This window comes from Drosophila albomicans, chromosome 3, assembly GCF_009650485.2.
Source record: "Drosophila albomicans strain 15112-1751.03 chromosome 3, ASM965048v2, whole genome shotgun sequence".
Taxonomy (NCBI): Eukaryota; Metazoa; Arthropoda; class Insecta; order Diptera; family Drosophilidae; genus Drosophila; species Drosophila albomicans.
The window spans coordinates 39,214,556-39,237,428 of record NC_047629.2 but is presented as its reverse complement, the minus strand read 5'-3'; the positions used below and the strand labels follow the sequence as shown (position 1 = coordinate 39,237,428).

The window sequence follows — 22,873 nt, the reverse complement described above, 5'->3', positions numbered from 1 at the left end:
TTGCCGTCACTGTTGGCCGCAATGCATCATCAAGAGGAGTGTCATGTGAACTTTACAGCTCACACACCATTCGTTTACTTCCTCTTCCCGGTGTTGCTGTCGTTCTGTTGTTGTTGTTGTTGCTGCTGCTGTCGTTGCGGTCAGTGTGGTCTGCGCTTTGCCAACAATTAACTTATGCCTTGGATGTCATCGAAGTCGAAGCTGAACGTGGCCTCTGCTGCTCCGTGTTCTCGCCATAAACTGTGGCAAGGTGCACAGGTGCAAGACTTTAATTGCTTTTTCATGATTTTCAATATAGAGCGCTGGTCAATGGCCCCCGCACCAACATCGACGACTCATGTGCAGCTCCACGCTTCGGAGAGTGACAAAATTAATGGTTTCCGGCAAACGACAAACGGAGTGTCGTCATTTTGTCGACGCTCGAGAGAAGCGTTAAGAAAATGCTGCTTCCTGGCTTTGCCAGTGACTGTGACACTGGCCAAAGACTGGCATCATGTGCAAGCACAAGTCCTTGCAAGGAGTGTGAATGAAAGCAGCTCACACAAACACACACACTGCAATTGCTATCGTCAATGTGAACTCTCTTGACTGCTTTCTGGTTGCATACACTTAAGGCTATGGCGATGGCTATGACGATGGCAATGGCTATGGCTTTGGCTCTTGCTTCTCTGTTCTCCGTTCTCGGAGCTTTGCAAGGAGCGCATTACCATTTTTCTTGGCCATGCTCATTTCAGCTACTGCTCCGGTTGCTGTTTCTGTTTCAGCTCTTTGTTCATTTGACGTTGAATCGCTTGGTCGGTTATTTTAATGCCATCGCCATCGTCGTCGTTGTCGTCTCTATTGCCGTCGTCGTTGTTCTTCTCCGACTCCTTTTGCCCTTGTCGCCGCTGTCGTTGTCGTTGCTGGCACCTCGAGTGAGTAATGTGCTTGGGTTGTCAACTTTACACTTTTATCCCTCGCATTATATTTGCTTTACCTATACATACACAAACACTGACTGACACACACACACGCCCTCTCACACCCTTTTGTCGTGGAGGGTGATATGTTTTCTTGATACTTTTTCTCAAGTTGTAAATTGGCTTAAAAATAATTTGTCAAAGCATTTCAGCGTACCGGGGATTGGGGATTGGGCTTTGGCGACGCCTATGGAGCTGAAGCCAGAACCGGAGACGGAGCTACAGCTGAAGCTACTGTTTGTCGCTCGCCATTTTCTTGCCAAATTGTTTGGACCTTCAGCTAGTAGAAGATGCCTTTGGTGGAGTGAAATTCTTTTAAAGAAACGCATGTGCGCGTCTTCATATCCAATTAGAAAAGTTTTTGCTTCGACTGCACCGTAATTGTGTTGATTAGTGCGGCTCGCTGGGCTCCTTGGCTTGGCTCCTGTCTCGGTTCCCATTGACTTGGTGGGTTATTTCCCCAGCGCAGAGTGTTCTTTAAAAGGACTCGAGCAGTGCGCCTCAATAGGCCTTCTTTTCAGCAAAAAATAAAGAAAGAAACTTCGATCTAATATAATTCCGCCAGTCACTTTGTGGGGCTCATCTTCTTCCCCTTGGCTTGCTTTAGTCCTGCAAATGTTTATACACAATAAACTGGCTAGTGGCAAAGCTTTTACTTTTCGGCTTTCCTTTTTCCCTGCTTATTTATTTTCTACTTTTGTGTATGCCCTGTAACTCACAACTTTGCCAGCTCCAAAGTATAAAAAGTTTCTGCATTCGCATGGAGGATATAAAAGCAGCTCCATGAAATGCCGCTAGTCCTTCCACATCCAACCAAATGTATGTGCATACATATGTGAATACTTAAGAGGAGCTTTCTTGCCAGTTTTATAATTTTTGTCACATTTTTTTGGGCAGTTTTTAACTGTTTAAAGTTCAATCAACTTAAGACAAACTTGTCAATTTAAAGTAAATAGTTTGTTGAATCGAAATAGTTCTAAGTTATCATTTAGTTTTCATCAATTTACACTTTGTTTATTATTATACTCAAGTTGCTCTATTAATTGCCTTGCTTTATTGGGTATTTCTTAGTCGTTTCCCTTATAGTTTGTCTACAATTTTTACTTGTTTTCCATCTACTTCTCTTTTCTGGTGGGGGAAGAACACATTAATGAACAAAATATTTTCCCTATTATGCGCCAATATGGTCGCCCATATTTCGGTTTATTTAATTTTGCGCAAATAAAACGGAAGTGGCATTTTTATTTTTACCATCGTCGTCTGGGTCTGGGTCGCTTCTCTCCTCCCTCCCGACCACCCAATCCATTTACCCACTTGGTATCTGCTTCGTCTCCGTCTCCGTCTCCGTTTCCGTCTCGTGCTTGTGCTTGGTGCTCTCGATCCTGTCTCATATTTGTGCGCTCCATAAAATTCTGATGTGAAGCCAAACAAACTTGCGACAATGATGATAATGTCGATGCTTAAATGTTGAACAAATATTTGGCGCTGTTTTTTTTCTTATTTTTTTGTATTTTTTAAACAAGCAACGTGCAATTTGTGTAGTTGCCGTCGAGCTTTAAAGAGTCGTCGACTTGTACTCGCCTCCACCTACAATTTCCCCCCAATTGGGAGTCGTGTTCTCTCTTAGCCAGTTGTGAGTTTTCCCAGGCAGTTGCCAGTTGGCAGGCAGCAAGCAGGCAGTCAGAGACTTGGATAAAATGGCCATCATTTGGTTTTGTTGTTGAAGAGGACGCGACGGCATTGCGACGTCTCTACGTTAATGGCCCAAAATGAGTTTTTATGGCAACTATTTGGCAGAGTTTTAAGCCATGCAGTTTATCTATTGACCCCACAGTACAATTCTCTTGGAACAGCACTCGATGGCTAATGCAAGTGCACAGCATGTGTATGAGTGTGTGCTTCAATCTCAGCTATTGAAATAATAATTAGAAGCCGCCAATGAGAAAGCATCGCACATTTCTACAGCTGCTCCAAGCCACCTGAGAATTGTGCAAGTGTATGTGTGTGTGCAGCTCTGTGTGTGTGTTTGTCGTTGTCGTTGGCCAAATTAGATGCTTGCGTGAGTGACGATTGCTGCAGTGTGTGCAACCGCTGCGCTCTTGGCCACTTCAGACTTCAATCCCAATGCTGATAACTTACGCAACTAAGCTCTGCCAGTTTGCCGAAGCACTGCGGGCCACCGCTGGCCACTGGAGACGACTCTTCGAGTTGGGAGAGAGATTGGGAGATGGGGCAGATGGGAGTTGTGAGTTGGGAAGCATTTGCATTTAATCGGATTTGTTGTGCAGATTACAGGTACTGCAGGACATAGTTCTGATTCGTATAGGGAGCGAGAGAGAAAGAGAGACAACGACGAGCAGCAGCAGCATAAAAAGAAAATCACTTGTTGTGTAATTTTCCATGTGTGTGTGTGTGTGCTTACTGACCACAACCACTGCCATGACAAATTAACGTGGCTGCCAATTCTAGTTGAGACTTGTCGGGTCTCTCTCCATATTGATCCTCTTGTTGCTGCCATCTGTTTGGCAATTTAATACTCTTGAAGAGGTTATAATAACTTGATGACCACGTTGCTGACAAGCAGCTGCAATGCTCACTTGAGTTACTCAGCAAAGAGATTCGTAGTTCACCTAAATGTCGGCACTTTAAACTCTTTAGCTGCTAATTGCTAATCTAGTGGACGTTAATTAATAAAATACAATAAGAGCACAATTCGATTGGAACTTTTCTTATTAACAAAATATTTAAATTAAAGCAAAGATTCTTTGCGAAATAGGTATTTTTACTTGCAAGAATAATTGCTACATATACTATATTATAGATTCAAATCTATTTAACAGCAGCTGTTGTAGATTCACATAATGCGTAGTTACCTCTTTTAACAGACTAATTTTTTGTGAATTAATATTAAAAAGTAAATAAGTAACGTTTAATTTTATATTGTTTACTTAAACATCTCAATGAAACTAAAGGAAAACTGTGCAAGAAACCTAAAATAAAGGATTTTTAGAGGAACAAAATATATTTACACAAAAGCTTTTTATACTTAAAAACTTTGAACATATTTTTAATTAAAATTTTTTTTTGAGAAGTTACTTAAAATAGGAAGCTCGCTCTTCGAAAAGACTAATTTTCTGTCTCTTGTCATTTTAATTCTTTGAGAATTTCATCTCAATTTATTTCTCGTTATTATATCAAACTTTGCATTAAATTGTGTATTACTAAAATAAATAACAAAAAAAGGACAACTTCAGACTGAACCTTTTTAATGGCTTCTAATATTTATTTTCAGTTATGATTCCTACTAATTTTTCGCTTAAAAAAGTTGTTAAGCTCTTCGGGAAACTGGCTTCAGCTGCCTTTTCTCATTGTAGTTCTAAAATGTGTTCACATGAAAAGCATGTTTTTCTGCAGCATTGTTTAGTAGAGCTTCTTGGCAATTTTTAGTTAAGTTAACAACTTTTCGAGTGCAATTCTAGTTCTAAGAAAGAGTATTTGATGTGCTCAGCTAGAATTTCTCTCCCTCATTTTTGCTGTTTGCTAGAGAATTGTGCGTGTAGGTAGCAAACCGGAAACATTGTAAGCATTTCCGCTTTATATCAAATATAAAAAATGACTGCTTTTAGACATGTTTGACAAAAAGTTGTACATCAGATTCACACACACACTCAAAGAGAGAGAGAGAGAGAGAGAGAGAAAAAGAGAGAGGGAAAGAGAGATAGATTCATTGAGGAGGGGAGAAGATATAATTGCATAAATCAAACTCAAACATGTAGCATGAAAAATCGCATTAATTTATCTGCTCACTGCGCATGCAGCCACTGCCTATGGCACACCATCTCCACACACACACACACACACACACACACTTAGACACAGAGATAGCTCCATCTACTATATAGAGAGAAAGAGAGAGGACTCATCCTATCAACCTCACAAAGGCGCTGTGTAACATATCCGCTTATGTCAATTTTTTTTACTACATACTCGACTTGGCGGGGGAACGGAAAACGTCAACGTCGACGGCATCATCAACGAGACTAGGTCCTTCCCTACTCCGACTCCAACTCCCTCTCCGCCTGATCGTCCTGTATTCTCATTCAGCCAGTTGTCACTGTCAGTTTTGGCTTCCAGTGTTTGTCACAGCGCCACTGTTCCGTCTGTCCTTTGGTCTGTCTGTTTGTCAGTCGCTCGCTTGCTCGCTTGGTTGGTTGGTTTGTTTGTTTAAATGCAACATTTACTTTATGGATTGTTGCTATATTTTTTCTTCAACTTTCAACCCGAAAAACAGAGCGTATAAATTTCACGTCAATTTCTATACACAAAGCAAGTGAGAGAAGTGCGGTGAATTTTTTTTGGGGATGCTGGAGAAGAAGCTCAGCTGTGTGAGCTCTTGACTGATGTGGCCCTTCACAACTTTGCTCCTTTTTAATAACTTGCTCACACACACACACTGCCTCACACTCACTCTGACACCCACTAACTCACACTCACACACTCTGAAAGAGCGCCACATGGACACACACTAATGCGCTAATAACCTGGTTCTTGTGTGCGCTTTAAATGTCCTCTTCATGGTACATAGTTTAAAATTCTTTATAATTGGATTGCTCCATCTAAAGCTGCTCTTCACTTTGGCCAGCCACGCCTCCGTTCACCCCTTTTGACCCCTTTGGGAAGAGGTGTGGGGAGAACCAAGCACATTTTTTATGGCCACTTCGGACAGAGACGTAGTCAATGTGGAAAACCCAAAGTCCGCCTCCAGGCCCTTTTTTTTCTCTCGTTGTTGTTGCGCCATGGCACTTCAAAAAGGATTTTACAGTTGACGCGTACAAACCAAAGCTTCTACAAGCGTCTCCCCAAACACCTCTCCCCGCAGGCAAAGGTGCTGGTTGGGATGATAGCGGGGGGAGGTATAGAGGAAGGTGGCCTTTTTTTCGGTTGCCCGAACCAGACGTGCTCCTCTTTGGGCATAGGCTGGGCATCCGGTATCCGACATCCGGCATCCCGCACATGTGTGGGGTCTCGAAGTGATGATATGTTTCATTTCACACGGCAACCGTTGGCAATCCTTTCGACCGCATACAGACGGACGGAGAGACGGACGGACGGACAGAGAGACAGATAGACATGCTCATACCGAAAAATGTATACGCCTCTTTGCCTGCCTTTGCCGAGATTTATGTTTTCTTGTAAACAAAATAACGGACATGCTTGAGGCTAAGGCTTGAGTGCTGTGTGTGAGAGAAGTGGATGTGTTAAGGTGAACCGAGCGTGAGCTGACATCAGGATTAGGCGTGTTATGCTGCCCTCTACCTTATTCGATTTATCCTTCAATGCGTGTTGATGTGACCTCGCGATTGCACGTTTGCCTCTCCACTGTGCGGTTATGCGAGACCAAGACGAAGAAGGAGATGAAGTAAATGCGGGAGAAGGCGCAAGGAATTAATTATTCAATGGATTACAGCAGCTGAGATACATCGCATTCCCGAAAACTGGCCTTCGCCTTAAGCCTTTAAAGCGTAGCAAGGATTTCAAGACGTGTTTTTATGCTGTCTTTTAAAATAGGGACAAGAAATTGGTAATAAAATATATACTAGACAGATGATTTAAATATGTTGCTCAAGGCAAGGTCCAGTCTTACTCTTCAACGGGCAACCTCAATATGTCAGTCAAAGTTAGTATAAAGATTTTTGTAAAGTGGATTCCCAATTTCTATAAACTCTGACACTTTTATCAACATTAATGAATGCATCGAAAAGCTTAATGTACTTTTAAATAAATGTGTATATGAACTTCATCTTCAATAAACACATTTATCTATATTTTTCACATACATATTTCTTGTTTTAGTCTATTTTGAAAACGTGACTAAAAGTAATTTAAAATACAAATATTTTCAAATTTTCTTTTTATTAAACTGTCACACAAAATTCACCAAGCTGAAAAATACAAGTTTCCATATAAACTACTTTTTATGTAGCCACATGAAAAAGCTGCAAAAGCAACATGAACAACTTTAAAAATCATACCAAATTTTTGCATAATTTCGCATTATACTTTTCTTTTACGACCCCGTTTTATTGGCTTTGATTATGCTGGCATTTATTTTTTCAGCTCGAGAACACATCAAACAATAATTAGGTGTATTAGGTTTACATTTTCGCTTAATCCTCACTATAAATTGGCCTCAAATTATGTCTAGACGGCGACCCCAAACGAAGTCTTCAAACCATACTCTCGCTCTCGTATGGAGAGCATACGTGTATTTCTGAATTTATTATGCCGCATACGTCTGGTGAGAATCAGAGAGAGGCTAGCAAGTGCCTGGAGCCTGGGGCTGTCTCTTGTTATCCTGCCACATACAAATATTCTAATTTGCATATGTTTAGCAAAAAAGACGCCTCGAAAGTTGGTCTTGACTTGAGGGGGGCCATTTTTTTCTGTTTTTCTTGGTTGCTGGCATTAAAAACTCTGGCAACGCCAAGGACAGAAAAGGCCAGAGCAAATTATGCTGCCGTTTGGATGGATGGCAAAACACTCATACGCACCGTGTGCGCCACAGGTGGAAGGTAAACTTGAAAGAAAGCAAACACAAAAAACGAAATTGCCCAGCGAACAGCATGTCAAGCGGAAATTGCGCACAAGAGAGTGAGTGAGAGAAAGACCCCAACTCCCTCTCCAAATACGACTTCAACTCCAGCTCGAAGCTTACCTTAGCTGCCAGTGGGCCATTTAACATTCTGGATCGCTGCCGGTTTCAGTTTCAGTTTCAGGCTGTAGTGAAATGTGTTTGCCATGCAGCCTTGGCTAATTGAGCAAATCGGTAAACGGCTCTGGCAGCGGCCCACTTCCGTCACGAGCGTAATTATAAATCAATTGCTTTGCGGTACGAGTATTTGCTTTGAATTTAACGTTTCGCAGTCGTCGCAGTCGCATTCGCATGGCGAATCTGAATCTGAATTGGAATCCGACTCCATCAGCGTCAGCAACAGCGACAGCCACAGCGACAAGTTCGAGTTGCGTGACATTTGGCAAATCCTTGGGGCCATTTCTTGTTTTTTTTTCTTCTGTTCTTTTTTGCCAGACGACACGACTCTGGCAAACTCACCTTCTCCATCTACCGGGAACGTTGATGTTGTGGAATCGTGCCATTTCTACACATTCGCACGGGCTGTTTGTCAGAGTTTGTCTGCCTGATACTCGCTCTCCCTCTCCGTCTCTCTCTCCTCTTTCTGTTCGTTTGCTTTCAATCTGTGCGTTTGGTTTGCGTTGCGCTTTTCGTTTTTCAATTTCTTGTTGAAAATTTATTTCATGCAGAAAAGCAAATTTCATAACTTCCACCCACGACCTCCATATGGCCACGCCTTCGCCTTCAATGCTTGAAAATTTTCGAGTATTTCTTTCCGTTTCTTTTCGTTTTCTTTTTTATGTGTTTATATTCGCATTTGATGCGTTGCCTTTGGGCTGGTTTACTTTGCAGCAAAGTTCTTGTAAATATTTTTGTATGTGTTTTTGGTGTCCCGCCCAGCGGCTTGCCTCAGTCTCTCTTACTCTCTTTGGCGCTCCGTTCTAGCCTTCGGCTGATCCTTATCCTTATCCGATTTATGTTGTATGTACTGCACACACTTTATAGTATATTGATTTGAGGCAGCAAGTCTCTCCCAAGGCATTGAAGCATTTGTTCTTTGCCCGTGGCGGCTGTGGGAAATGGTCCCGTAAACGTTTAATAAAATATGATTTCAATTGATTCGCAAGTCGCATTTGAATCAAAATGTGTGATATATAGTACTCGTAATTCGCTGCTGTTGCTGTTTGCCGTTGTCGTTGCCGTTTGTCGCATCCTTCTCTCGTTTGCCAATCAATAAAGCAAAGTGCTCACAGAACTCTCGACTTGAGGCGACTCGACTCGACTCGACTCGATCTCTAGAGGCTGCGTTTGCTGTCCATTCAAAGGCCTCTTCTGTGTCCGTGTCTGTTTTCTGGGTAGGGAAGGGGAGCCACAGTTATCCGCTTAGATCGCTCAACTAAAAAACTCAATTTGCATATTAATATTATTTGGGTTTTTCGGACGCTGCTGCTGTTTTGGGGCCACTTCACTTCCTACTCAGCCCTTTCCTTCACTTCGTTACACTTGGCCCGTTTGGTCCTTTTCTCAAACAAAAACAAAAACAACACAACTGTCTAAGCAACAGTAGTTGAATTGAATTTGCTGTGCTTCAACGCCTTGCTGCTCTTTGATATGCCATCTCCCAATGCTCAACTAACTCCCTCTCTCTCTCTCTCACTCTCGCACTCTCTGTACACCTCTTTCTCGTGCGCATTCCCTGGAGCATACTTTCAGGCGCTAGTTGAGAGAGCTGTGCTCAATATTAAGTGGTAAATCTAAAATACAAATAATCCAAATGTGAGTGAGATGTTTTTTCGGTTTTCACCTGAGCAACTGAGTTGAGTTGAGCGACTCGACAGGTCATCATCAAAAATATTAGTTAGGTTTTTCTCGTTGTGTCAAGTGCTCTAGATTAACATTCATAAGGCTGTGATTTATGAAACTGCCACAGCAGCCTGGCAAGTGGCATGTGGCATGAGGCATGTGGAAAGCACACATCTCACTTGACTGTTTGCCAACTGACAGCTGCAGAGAGTTGAGAGTTGTGAGTTGTTTCACAATCTTCGTCTTTGGTGCTTCCTCTGAGATGTGATTCCTTTAAAAGGAATTACGCTTAATGCTTTCCACTCCAATAGTTCTAGAAGTGATTATCTTTTATTGTGCACAAAAGGCTGCAAGTATGGCCAGCATAAGTTGCAGTTGCACACCAAGTACATAAGTAATTTAATCTCGTCGCCACTTTTGAGTCACTTTATGTGTTAGGTCCACTCTGCAGAACTCTACGATTCTATACGTAGTCTAGATTTTAGTTTGAATTCGTTATTGCAATAAAATAATAATAATTATAATAATTTCTAATCTACAGCCTTCTTTTTTTATTTTAGAGTTGATTATAATTTAACCATGTCTTCCTATTTTCCATCTTAGTTTATGATATACTTGTACTATACAATTTATTTGCTGTTCCTTTAGTTGAATTAGTCAAATCGTAATTTTTCTTTTGTAGCCGCAATTTGAATTGAGTATATTTTCTATAGCTGGTCAATATTTAATGAATAGCTGGCTTTACTTCATTATTTTCTTTGGTAGCAAATCTAACGTCGCATCATCTAATACATTATATACATACATATAGAATTGCTATAATTGTCTATACTTCAATATTTCCTTAAAGCGCCATTCTATTCGCATATAGTTTATAACCTTTATTTATTCAGAGTTTAATTTATTTACTGTTTCATTATTTAAAACAGACCATCCTCGACTTCAGTCCTTTCTTTTCAAACCATTCTTAGAGAATATAATCTACTCATTGCACGTTTCAGTTCTGTCATTAAAGGTAATATAGAAATCTTATTCCTGTAACTATCTCCACCATAATCCTTTCTTATGGAGCCTTTTCATTTGAGTATATAGATTTATCTATACTACGTCATTTTGCGTTCCAGTTGAGTATGTGTTTCATTTTATAATTTATTTATCTCTGCATTAAGTAAAGTCCCTCTTATATAATCTAGATTAACGTATACCATGCTCCAGTTGAGTTTATGGTTTATTTTTATAATTTATTTGCCAATCTATTATTAAAACTAATCCAGTCTCCACTTTGCAGCCTAATTTTCGCTTCACTCCAAAGGTTAGGCCAGTTTCCAGTCGAATAATGTCTCCACTCTAGGCGCTTTTAGAGAGTCTCCCATTAGGTCTCCAGTTCATTCCAGTCTATGCAGAGCTGTCATATGTCATAGATACATTTAACCATAACTGCCTGAGAGATGACAGAGTGCCAGAGTATCATAGCGACGACACCACGACGATACTTACCATAACCATGAGTATGAGTATGTGTTTTGAGAGTGTGAGTGTGAGTGAGTATATGAATGTGAATGTATGCGAGTACTCGCTGCACAATGGAACATATAAATCGGCGTACATAAAATGTCGTTACAAATATTTTATAACAGGAAATCCGTTATTTATACGCACATTGTGCAAGCTGATGGAGATGGAGTGGAAACTGGAATTGGAGATGGAGTTGGAAGAGATGGGAGCTGTGAGCTGCAGGTTTAGTTATAGCTAAAAGGAGAGAGGGTGGGGGTATATCACAGAGTCGCTTGGTAAATATGAATGAATGTTGTTTGCATGTCGCCTGTCGCCTGTCTTGTGGCCCAATCCTCTTCATCTCCATCTCAATTTCCACCTCCATCTCCCCACCTCTAGCTCCTTCTCGTCCTCCATCTACAGCTAGCTGCCTCTGCTGACTGCTATTTGTAGCTGCAAAATCCTTATGAATTGACTACAATTTTATTTATTATTACTCGTTCTATTTGCTGCTCTGCTCTTCGTGTTCTGTGTTTTGTACTCTGTACTCTGCACTCTGGTGCTTTGTATATATTCTACTACCGCCGCATTTCTATGGCACTTGCGACTTGTTTTGAGCCACACAAAATGACGTTCCCAAGGCAATTCCATTATGGCTCACAATCCGCTAGCAAATTGCAAAAGCTCAATTGATATTGGCTCTCAGCATTCTCTGCATTCGCCAAACAACAAGACAACAACAACGACGACAACAATCAGCGGCAATAGCTTTAAAAACGCCGCTCAACTAATAATTGCCTCCAAACAAGCTGCTAACTGAATCGGTTTTAAGGACCATCAAGTCCTTATGTATTCGTGTTTCATTTATTCAACAGCACCTGGGAAACATTCAACACTTTCTTTTGGGGGGCTGCAGCTTACAGGGTATTACAAAAAATTGTTTGGCCAATTCAAATTAAAAAAGTTGCGTGAATTCTCAACCACTCTCAACCTGTTTGTTCTTCGCTAAGGCAAAGACAAGGCCAACACCATTTTGTACATGTCCGCCTCGCGGAGGTGCGGAAGACATCTGTAGCCGCGCCTTAACAGCTCCGCCTCCTCGCGTTCCTCCAGGGGCAGCAGCTGTTGCTCCGGCATGGTGCGCTCACAGATGCGACGCGCATCCGAGCGAAACTGTTCCACGGCTGCCACAAAAGCCGCATGACGAGCCAACATATCACTCTGAGAATCGAGCAGGAATTGATCGTGTGCAGCCAGCAGACGCATCAGAACGAAGCGAGCGAAGCGGCGCTTGATCTCCGAAATGGGAGGATCCACATACTTTTTGACTTTTAGGTAACTGAGCAGCGTCAACAGCAGTATGAGCATCATCTTCACGGAACCCACTATGAGCATGGCCACCAACGGTTTGTCCCCAAACTTCTCCAGCTGCTCTAGCCACCAGATCAAGTCACAGCCATACATGCTGTGGCCGTAGTCCACGATGGCCACCACTATCATAATGACGATGCTGATGGCAGCCAGGAAATCGTAATGTAGATGCATTTGGGCCACAAAAGATCGCCTGATCCCAAACATTTTGATGAGGATTTGTTTGGGCTGAGAACGAGAATTTAAACTTTGACTAACTAGCCAGTGCAAACGAGAATGAATTTTTATAAATTAAAATTAGAACTAAAGCTACAGTACATAGTATATACCATAGAGTACAAAAAATACTAGATTGTCAGACAAAGCAAGTAAGACCACATTCAAAAGTTCTAATGCATGGAGTTGGTTGCTTAGTTTGACAATACGATAATAAATGGAATATTTTATATATTTAATGTAGAAAAAAGTCAACTTTAACACTGTTTGTCATATAAGTTTTCTGTTATTCAGGAAAATGGGTAGTGACCATCTCCCAGTCTTGTACATTCGACTTACTCCGTATTTATTCCTCAATAATTTGTTCTTTTTGTCAGGGTATCATTCAAATTTACAATTTAGATTTATAGCAATCAAAGCAGAATGTAATCTACATATGTGATTTTTCATTTTTACGTTTTCTTATTTTGAGAAATGATGTGATTACTTGCGTATAAACAGTTTTTACAATGTTGTTACCAAATTTAATACCTCTATCATATAAGGTCACTAAGATCTAGCAGCTACTAGAGGCGGATACAGACAGACAAACGTACAGTCGTATCTCAATTAACAAGTATAAAAAAAATAAAGTTTAGGTTTATGCAATTGGAATTTATTTATTCAGAGAAAACCAAAGACTTCTCGATCTGCGGGCAGCAAAGGATTGTGACGCCGCTCAGGTGGACGAGAAGGACGAGTAGGTCGTCTTTCGGGTGGATGAAGAGAAGCTGTTTGCTGTCTCTCTGGCGGATGTGGAGCTAACTGTCGTCGATCAAGTGGGAGTGGAGGCGACTGTCTTCGCCAGTCAGCAAGGGGACGATATCGCTGAGGAGGCGTCGAATGCAGCGGCTTCTGCTGATAGTAATGTTTGTGAATAGTCACTGGACGTAGATTCAGCTTTAGTTGCTGAGCACGCTTGTTGGCCAGATAACGTTGCCTGTCAATGGCGTCCACGCTGTCTTTGACCCCAAAAACGAGATGCAAAAAGGGTTTGACCAGCACACTCAAGGCGACAAATCCAAGAAAGCCAAAGACGACGGGCGAGATGAGTGTGAAGAGAAACACACCAAGGGTAAAGGGATTCAACACGGTGAAGAAGGCGACAAACTTGATGAAGGGATAAAGCACATGGCCTACATGATTGAACCACTCCTTCTTCTTCTTCTTAAAGAGACTGTTGTGACGCAGCAGATACTTGATCTTGCTGAAAGGAGCTGGAGTTGTTGCAGGTCGCTTAGTGGTTACCAGTTGCACCAACTGAGGTTGCTGAGGATGCGGATACGGATGTCCGTGTGGATAGTAATCGCCATGTGAGTGATACGGTTGCTTGGTGGGATTGGCGTAGATCAGTTGCGCCTGCTGACCTATGACTGGGTTGTGTGTATCATACGGTTTCTTGCGTCGCTTCTTACGCTTCTTCTTGTCCTTGTCACCCTTGTGCTTTTTCTTCTTACGCTTCTTACGCCTCTTCTTGCGCTTCTTGCGGCGTCGTCGTCGCGTTCGCTTGCGTCTACGTCGAATGCGCTTACGACGTCGCCTGATCCTCTTACGTCTGCGTTTCTGACTGTCTTTGGCACGCGTTGATTCTTCTGGTTCCACAGCCTTTTGCTGCTCCGCTTCCTTGTGCTGCTCCAGCGGCGCTGTCACCGTTTGCTCCACCTCAAACAGTTCCTCTTGCGCCGATTGCGCTGCTTGTTCTTCGGCTCCCTCGTGCTTGTCCAGCTCTTGATTTAACTGCGCGGCCAAATGAAAGGGCTTCACTGTGGTCGTGTGCTTGTCCAGCTGCTGCTGTTCCATGTGCAGTGCTTCGAGTAAACTAAAACTGCTATTGGGCAACTTGAGACGCAGCTGCTCTGCCTGCTGCAGACTCAAGTGCTCCAATATACTGAATGGCTTTGCTGTGGTCGTGTGTTTCTCCTGTTCAGTCAACTCTTCGTTCAACTGCTCAAACACATTCACTGGCTTCACTGTAGTTGTGTGTTGATCCAGCAGCTGCTCCTCCATATGCAGCGCTTGCAACAGATTCAAACTCACGTTGCGACGATGCTGACGCAGCAGCTCCGCTTGCTCCTGGCTCAAGTGTTCGAGTATGCTGAAGGGTTTCATTGTGGTGGTTGTGTATTTCCTTGCAGCTACCAAATCGGGATGCAATGGATCAACTAAATGGTATGGCTTCGGTGATGTTACTACCACAACTTCTTCCGCCGGCGTCTCCCACATCAATTGCGCCTGTGGACTTCGTATACCGCGTCCTTGTTTCTGACCAGCTGTGGTGTTGTGCATGAGTTGTGCATAGAAAGTTTCATAAATTTTTGCAAAATTAAAAACATTGTGCTCCTCCTGTTTCCCCGCCTCCGCCTCCATCTCTGCCTCTGCATCACGCTGCTTGGCGCTAAACTCCAACTTTGCTAATCCATCACGCCTCTCGATGTCGGGTTCGCTGCGTGCCTCGCCGCAGTTTTGTAAAATCAACAAAAATAGTATAACAAAGTTCCTAACACTTTTGGCATTTCGTCTTTGCTCCATTTCATTTCATTGTGGACGAAGGACGTCAGTCGACAGTCGACAGTCCTCAGACTTTTGGTCTTTAGTCCCGCTTAGGGTCAGGGTAATTTTCTTCGACTCAGTTTTATGTTTGATTTAATTTCAACTTTTGTGCTCGACTTGCGAACTTCAACTGACGTTTCCTTCTGGCCATTGCCACTTCATCAGCTCGGTCGAGACTCGAGAGTCGTCAGTCAGTCAGTCGTCATTCAGTCAGTTAGTTGCCTCAAGATCTTGCCAACTTGTTGAGCTTGTTTTTGGCTCCCCTTACTTCGAGTTGAATTCGTACTTGATTTCTGGGTTGTTCTTTTCCCTTTTTTCGCTCTGCGTTTATTTGCGTTTAGTTGGCTCTTGTAAAAGTAAAATTTATTGCCGCTTAGTACATCATGAACATTCACTGTTATGACAAATTCTCCTTACTTACATTTAACAACTTGTAAAGCACTTAATTATGTTTTGAGCACAACAGCCAAAAACTGCTGCCGAACAACTTGCACGGCATAACACAAACTTGCCCATAACCACCAAACAACAACAACAACAGTAGCAACAACAATAACAACTGGATTCTTTGTGGTGGGGTTCAGGGCGAAAGCGAAAACGAAAACGAGAATGAGACCGAGAACACCGACTATCACAACACAAATTATGTGTAACTGGCTCTCAAAATGCAAAAGACTTTGGAAAGTGCTTAGTGGCCAATTGCTGTTGCACTTCACTGGCTACAACGATGACTGTGAAGTTGACTCTAGCTATAGCTTGGTTATGGCTCTGGTTACGGTTCTGACTTTGACTCCGGGAATCTGGTCTGGTTTCTGAGGTCAGCATGTTTCGCTAAGTCCAAAGTAATCCATGAGTTTCTGAACTGCATGCATGTTAATTATAATGATTCGAATAAACATTAAATTCTGCGAAATATTCTCAATAATAAATAACAAAAACTATTTTTAATGCATGTTAATTATATTGATTCAAATAAATTTAAATTCTGCGAAATATTTTTCCATAATATAAATAAAAACAATTTTCAATGCATGTTATCATTCAAATAAACTTGAAATTTCGCGAAATATTCTCAATAATAAAAACAAAAACTATGCTTGTTAATTATAATGATTCAAATAAACTTTAAATTCCGCGAAATATTCTCAATAATAACAACATAAATTATTTTCAATGCAGTTTCCAATAATATTTGCGGCTTTCCATTGAATTCGTTAACCAATCAAACCGATTTAGTTTTGCTTTATGATTTTATTGCGGTTTGTACTGATTTTATACAACTGATATTATATATAATTTGATTGGAGTTTTCATTGCCAAACTTTCGTTGATTTGATTTGAGTTTTTATTGCATAATTTTCGTTGATTAAAAATATTATTAATTTGCATAGATAAACAACTAGATTTTTGGTTTGTATTTTATTCAAGGCCAAATAAAATTTATTTATTACATTTGTTAGCAATTGCCTATGGCAACGTTTTAAATTTATGTTTGAAGTTGATTCATGTTGCTTGGTACTTGAACTTATTATTTTTAAATGCAGCATAACTATAGAACAGCTTTGATACAGTAGATAGGTAACTATATTTTGTTTAATTGTTTATTTATATTTCAATTAAGTTTACTCTTAACGATGAGATTTTGATTTAGACATAGTTGGTTACATTTGTTATTGATGAGATTATTTTTGATTAATTTTTGCATTTTATGGTTGCCACTGCTTTGAGTCATTTGAAATTTGTTCTTATTAATATCTGATGCAGCATTTATCCATTACACATATGATACAAAGCTTATTATTGAATTGTAAAGACAACCAATGGCATTTGGTATGTTTACATCCAAATTATAATATAATTTTTAGGTACAATTATTTCGATAAAATTTGATTTCCAATTCTTTATGGCGAGATTTTTATTTTTATCGTAATTAATAATTTTTGATATTATTATTTGATGCAGTATATTTTTCGTAAACTGCAATGTGTATACTTCTTCTGTATGTACTACACAGTACATGAATATTGTGCATATCCAAGTATTCATTTTACACAGATCTTAATTACAGTCTTATTTTTCAAAAGATAGAAATATACGAAGTCAATTTAGAATTTTCAAGGTTATTTGTTCCTATATTACTATATGATAATAGATTTCAATATCAATTACTTATTTGCAATTTTAATAATCATATCAAACAAAGTATTTAAGGTATTAAATTTAGCACAGGGTGCTACTAAGGCTTCCTTAATATTCTAAAGAAATTGGATACCAGCTTGTTAAGAGTTTTCAATTGTTTTTGTGCGTTTATTGTTGGCGCTGACTTTTATCTTTATTACGGCCTTTTTTCTCTGTTTTTTCTGCTTGTGGAATGTGCATATAATATTAATCCATGTGATCTGCAATCAATGGCAATTTTAACAGCCATTATCGATTAACGCTTATGGCAAAATTTTATTAGACACTTTGCAGAATTACACAATAGACGAACGGACGAAGAGAAAGACAGACACTTGGTACTACATGTGTGTAATGCGTTTTACGAGATATAACTTTATGTGGAGTTGGAGTTGAAGTGGGAGGAGAGAAAGGGAGAGCGGACACATTAATAGCTGTAAAAATTGAGGCAAGTGGCGAACAGCAAACAGCGAACTGTAAATGGGGAAGTAAAAGTAAGAGCCAGGACAGGTGTTGATAACAATGGCGTCCCATCAAAGTGATTGACTGCGACACGCGCCCCAATTGAGTGGAGAGTGGAGAGGCTCCTGATGCTGCTGCTGCTGATGCTGCTCCACGCTTGCTGCTTTGGCTCTCTATATTGCCAATTAGGCGGGGCATGCAATTTGAACAATTTGAGCAATTTCCAGCACGTTGGGGGCTCTAGAGTCAGCGACACAGTCAGAGAGAGTCAGAGTCAAGGGAGCCCGTAGCTTGGGCATCCAATAAAAGCAGCAGTCGATCGGGTACTGATTGACATATTGTGCCAGTTAGTTATTGGCGCCAGACGCATCAAATGACGATTGTTGCCATGGCAAGCACACAACCTCCTCTACAATCTATGGCGTATCGCTAATTTGATTGCCACACACAGAAAGAACGAGAGAAGGAGAGAAGAGGAGCGTGTTGTAATAGGAACAAAGCGCTGACAATTTCAATATCAAATTGAAATACTAAACTACAAGGCAAGGGCAAAGCAAGCGGAAAAACTTTCATCATTTTTTCCCCCATTCACTCCATCTCTCACTCAACACACACACATATATATTCTTACGATACACACATACGATATTCGAGGCAAATATGTTTGGCATTGTTAAAGGACTACTCCAGTTGCCTGGCCGCGTGCTGCTAAAGCAACCAAATCGCTGCAAGCTCGATGCCAGCAACATGTATGACAAGCTGAAGTTCGAGTTCACCGAGCAGAATTTGTGCCGAGCAAAGGACCTGCTCAGCAACTATCCTGAGAAGGAGCAACGCGGTGCACTATTGCCGCTGCTCGACTTGGCTCAACGTCAGTATGGTTGGCTGCCGATCACAGCCATCAAAGCGGTGGCTGACATGATCAAGGTGGATCACTTCGAGGCCTGGGAGGTGGCCTATTATTACACCATGTTCCGACAGCATCCCGAGGGCAAGTATCGCCTGACAGTCTGTACTTCGACGCCTTGCTATCTGCGCGGCGGCGATGTCATACTGAACACCTGTAAGGAAGTGCTTCAGCTGAAGGAGAACGAGACTTCGAGTGATATGCAGTTCACGCTGAAGACAGCCTGTTGCTACGGGGCCTGTGTCAATGCGCCTGTGTTGGGCATCAACGATGACATCTATGAGGATTTGACGGTGTCTGAGTTGGAGTGTATACTGGACAATCTAAAGCAGGATGTGATACCGCCAGCTGGGCCACGAAGTGGACGCTTCTGCAGTGAACCCATCTCGGGACCGACAACGCTCCTCGTCGAGCCACCGCCAGCTGGCTTTGGCATGCAGGAGTTGTGCAAACCGAAGAAATGTTGAGCAAATTCTTGTGAGCAATAAAATGTAGCGTCCTTATTGTGGCAGCAGCGAGCATTGAAAGTGTGTGCGAGAGTGTCCATCTTATTATGCGCGCTCCTGCTGCCAGCGCAGCTGTTTCTATTCTGCTTAGCTAAGCTCCCGTCTCTGTAGCTGTCGCTGTCCTTGTGTCCTTGCTCGCGTCCTCGTTCGGTGCATTGTGTAGTGTCGAGTTTATCCCTTGCAGAAGGACATGCTTTGCAATTTCGTTGCGCTGGCAAAATAAACAACAAACAAACAGAAATGGCAGCCATGGCGAATCAAGCGCGAAACAACGCCCGAGTCGGGAGCCCTGGCCCTGGCCTAGTGCCTGCTCCTGCTCTTGCTCCATGTCCTGTCAGCCATTGCAGCCAAGTAATCAGCTTTTGTCTTGTCTCCCCCACTTTTGCTTCGCTTCGCTTGGGTTCGGTTCGCATTGCATGCTGTGGTTTGACCTCGGGTCCAACCCCTTTGGCGTTCTAATGAAATGTTGCCAGCCAACACAACATGCAACAACAACAACAACAATTACAAGAACAACTGCTGCAACAACTACGATAGCAACAGCGTCGATATTGTTTTGGCCAAAATAGTTTTAATTGTTGCACGCCGCCTCCCCCTCTTCAACCCTGGCCTAACAAGTTCACGTTCTGCTACCTCGTGTGGCAACAAAAAGGTCAGCTTTGTTTTATTGCTGCCACATTTCGTTATGGCCACATACACATTCGTACATACATAGAGTAGACTCATTCACAAAATGTATCCAATTAAACTACAAATTAATAGATAAAACACAATGGCGTGTGATTTCTGCTTCTGATTTATACACTTTTTATTGCCTTAAACGAAATCAATTTGCGAATTAAATCATTTTGATTGCTGATTAATTGCAACACTTGTTGTGATTAGAATACCGAATTAATTGTCTTTAAACATCTCATTTATTATTTACTATTTCGTTTGTGTTGTATAACTATTGTACAACTTAATTAAGAATTTTTGAATGTGAAAGGTTTAAGATGTCTTTATTAATTAAAACACGATTAACTGGTTCTTAAATTTCGATTGTCAAAACATAATTAAAAGAATTCAGAACAAATGTAAGTTTTAGATATGTTTAACACAATTTATTCAATTGGTAATAGCATACTATTAATGACAATATAAGCCTTTATTATTTAAATAGCGTAGTTTTAATGTTATAATCTTCAAAAATAAAATTAAAATAGCTAATCAAACCTTAAATACATTGCCCAGTTTATTTAACTTTTTCAATCATAATTAAAATGTATTTTAAATTTAACTTTTATAATTAGATTAAATGTTCTACAATCTAGAATATTCTTGAAATTATTTGAAATACTTTATTCGACTAAAAGTGATTTATTATTAAATTTCCGTGCTAATATTTTGCATATTTCACTCATTTTATAGACCAACTTACAAATTAATAGATATTATGATCAAATATGATTTATTTTGAAGTTTCTTTGATAGCATTTTAAGTATTTTATCCGCTCATTAAAATTAAATGCTTTATAATTTACAAGTACATGTAGTTGACATTATTTTTTACATTTCATTTACTTTATTAGTTAAAAAACAAAAATTGCACAATATGCTATTATATGTAGTGAAGTGAAATGTGATATAATTTTGATCTTTCTTGATAAGGTTTATTTAATTTTATTGGCTTCAAAATGAATAGTGCAGAATTTTCTATATGAATAAGAATTCATTTTTATATGCAATGCGATTGTTTAAAATTTCCTTGCAATTGTTTTATATATTTCATCTAACATATTTGTTCACTAAATATTTCGCTAGTATCAAGTAAAAAGTTTAACTTTCATCGATGGCAGCAATATTGAGTTGCATATTTAAGTGCAACTATATATTCGAGGATAACAAATGGCGTCCTTCAGTTGGGTTTTCAATAACTTTTGAAGCATTTTGCGTTGCATTTTGTGTTGTTTGTTGTTTGCTGCTGTTGCTGTTGCTGCTGCTGTTAGACAAACTGTTCTACTCAAACAAACAATGCAGATTTCCAGTTTTAATAAATCTGTTTGTCACTTTTGTTTGCCGCTTCAATGGCCATCAGCAACAGGAACACTGGCAACATCAGTCGTTGTATCAGGAGTAGAAGTGGCAGCACGATACGCCCCCACCCCTCTCTCAGTCCCACTGTGCGACGCCCTCGTACACAGTGGGCCCTATTGTCGAGGTCCCAGCGCATGGCGATGAATTTTTAAATGAAAATTGTTGCTATTGAAAGTTTTTAATTTGTGTTGTGCGTGTGTTTCAATGGTAGTTGAAGTGTGTGTGTGACTGTGTGTGTGCGTGAGTTTTATTTATATTTCAGTTGTTGTTGCTGCTTTTTTAAGCTGTGCTTTCCGCCCCCTTTGGCCGCCCCTTGTGCGCATTTTGCGTGATTTTCGCTGGCTGAAACGGCACCTTTGGGAAATTAATATCCTTTTTGGACGCTGACACGCGGCACGAGGCACACACAGTCGCACACTCGCACACACTCGTCTACATACCAGGCCAGTTGGTGACCCCAACTTGGGTAAAGCCAAGCGTCCAGTCGAGGCTCAACTGCTGCCATGGCAGTTGCCCAACTGAAGTCACGCGGCAACAACGCGTGAGCTGAGCTTCAACAACTTTTTGCGGCCACGTTGCACGTACGCCCACGTACGTCCCGCCGCTGGCCACGCCCTCTCAGTTGGCTAGCCTCGGCTTTTGTTTTAAGTTTTGCCCCGTTGCCCGTTGCCTGGCGTTGACAACTTTTGTGTGCCCCTCGCCCTCGCCCTCGCCTCTGCTTACCGCATCCATAATTGCTGCTGGCAGCAGTATCCTCTTGTTATCCTTGGCCAGATTGCATGCTGCCTTTTTTGCGTAACTCCGCTGCTGCGTTGTCGTTGTCCTTTATTACTTTTGCGCAATTACTCATTACGTTATTGCATTTCATACTTTTGATATACACGCATAGTTGACTAAGCAACAACGCAGGGAATGGAAGAACTCGGTGCTCGGGTTGCTCGGAAATAATTAGAAATATTTTTGCGCAATTCCATTGGAGAGTTGTCCAATTTGGTGTAGCATTAAAAGCAACGGCAGCGGCAGCGGCAGCTTTGAGACCATGTCTCTCTTCCTCTCTTTCTCCCTCTTCCCATCTACATATCTCCCTTGCGCAACTCTTTCTGCTCCGTTTTTTGGCTGCTTTTATCCGGGCAATTGGCGCCTTTTGAACACGAACTTGCAGCTGCAACTGCAGCTGCTGATGCTGCTGTTGCATCCGCCTTTGCCCGGCGGCCTTGTCGCCAACAAAGTTTTCATTTGCATGTTTCTAGTTAATTGAATTATGCACAACTCTCCGCTTGGCGCTTTGGGCGCTCCAAACATTTATATAAGCGCTTTGAGGCTGCATTCAATTCCAACTGGCGCTTGCTCTGGCTCTAGCGATATTAAGCATACGACCCCCTATCCCAGCCTGATAGAGCTCATTAGTTGGCAGCCGCGTGCGTTTGCAGCGTTTTTGCCACGACTCTTTGACTTCGTTTGCCACCATTTGGGACCAGCTACAGTCGAAAGCTAAAGCTATAGCTATAGCTAGAGCATAGCGGCAGCTTCTCAGATTTCCTTTTATGTGCATGCCATAAAAGTCCGAGTTCGAGGCGCTTCAAGTTTATTACATTCCTAAGCTGTGTGCCAGTCTTTCTATATCTCTTGCTCTCACTCTCTATTCCATGTCCTTTTCTCTTTCTCATCGTGTCATCAGCTG

At 41.3% G+C, this 22,873-nt stretch overlaps 3 protein-coding genes across 3 annotated transcripts; 1 reads left to right on the top strand and 2 right to left on the bottom strand.

Annotated features, from left to right (window-relative positions):
- Window positions 1–11,708: 11,708 nt before the first annotated feature.
- On the bottom strand, window positions 11,709–12,581 carry LOC117569578 (uncharacterized). Its single transcript, XM_034250801.2, has one exon. The coding sequence runs from the start codon at window positions 12,463–12,465 to the stop codon at window positions 11,893–11,895; it is 573 nt and encodes a 190-aa protein (XP_034106692.1). The 5' UTR covers window positions 12,466–12,581; the 3' UTR covers window positions 11,709–11,892.
- Window positions 12,582–13,137: 556 nt separating this feature from the next.
- Window positions 13,138–15,158, bottom strand: LOC117572491 (uncharacterized). The gene has a single exon (XM_034255342.2). The coding sequence runs from the start codon at window positions 15,040–15,042 to the stop codon at window positions 13,138–13,140; it is 1,905 nt and encodes a 634-aa protein (XP_034111233.1). The 5' UTR covers window positions 15,043–15,158.
- Window positions 15,159–18,291: 3,133 nt separating this feature from the next.
- Window positions 18,292–19,137, top strand: LOC117568520 (NADH-quinone oxidoreductase subunit E). Its single transcript, XM_034249222.2, has one exon. It carries the CDS (start codon window positions 18,364–18,366, stop codon window positions 19,075–19,077), a length of 714 nt encoding a protein of 237 aa, XP_034105113.1. The 5' UTR covers window positions 18,292–18,363; the 3' UTR covers window positions 19,078–19,137.
- The last annotated feature ends 3,736 nt before the right edge of the window (window positions 19,138–22,873 follow it).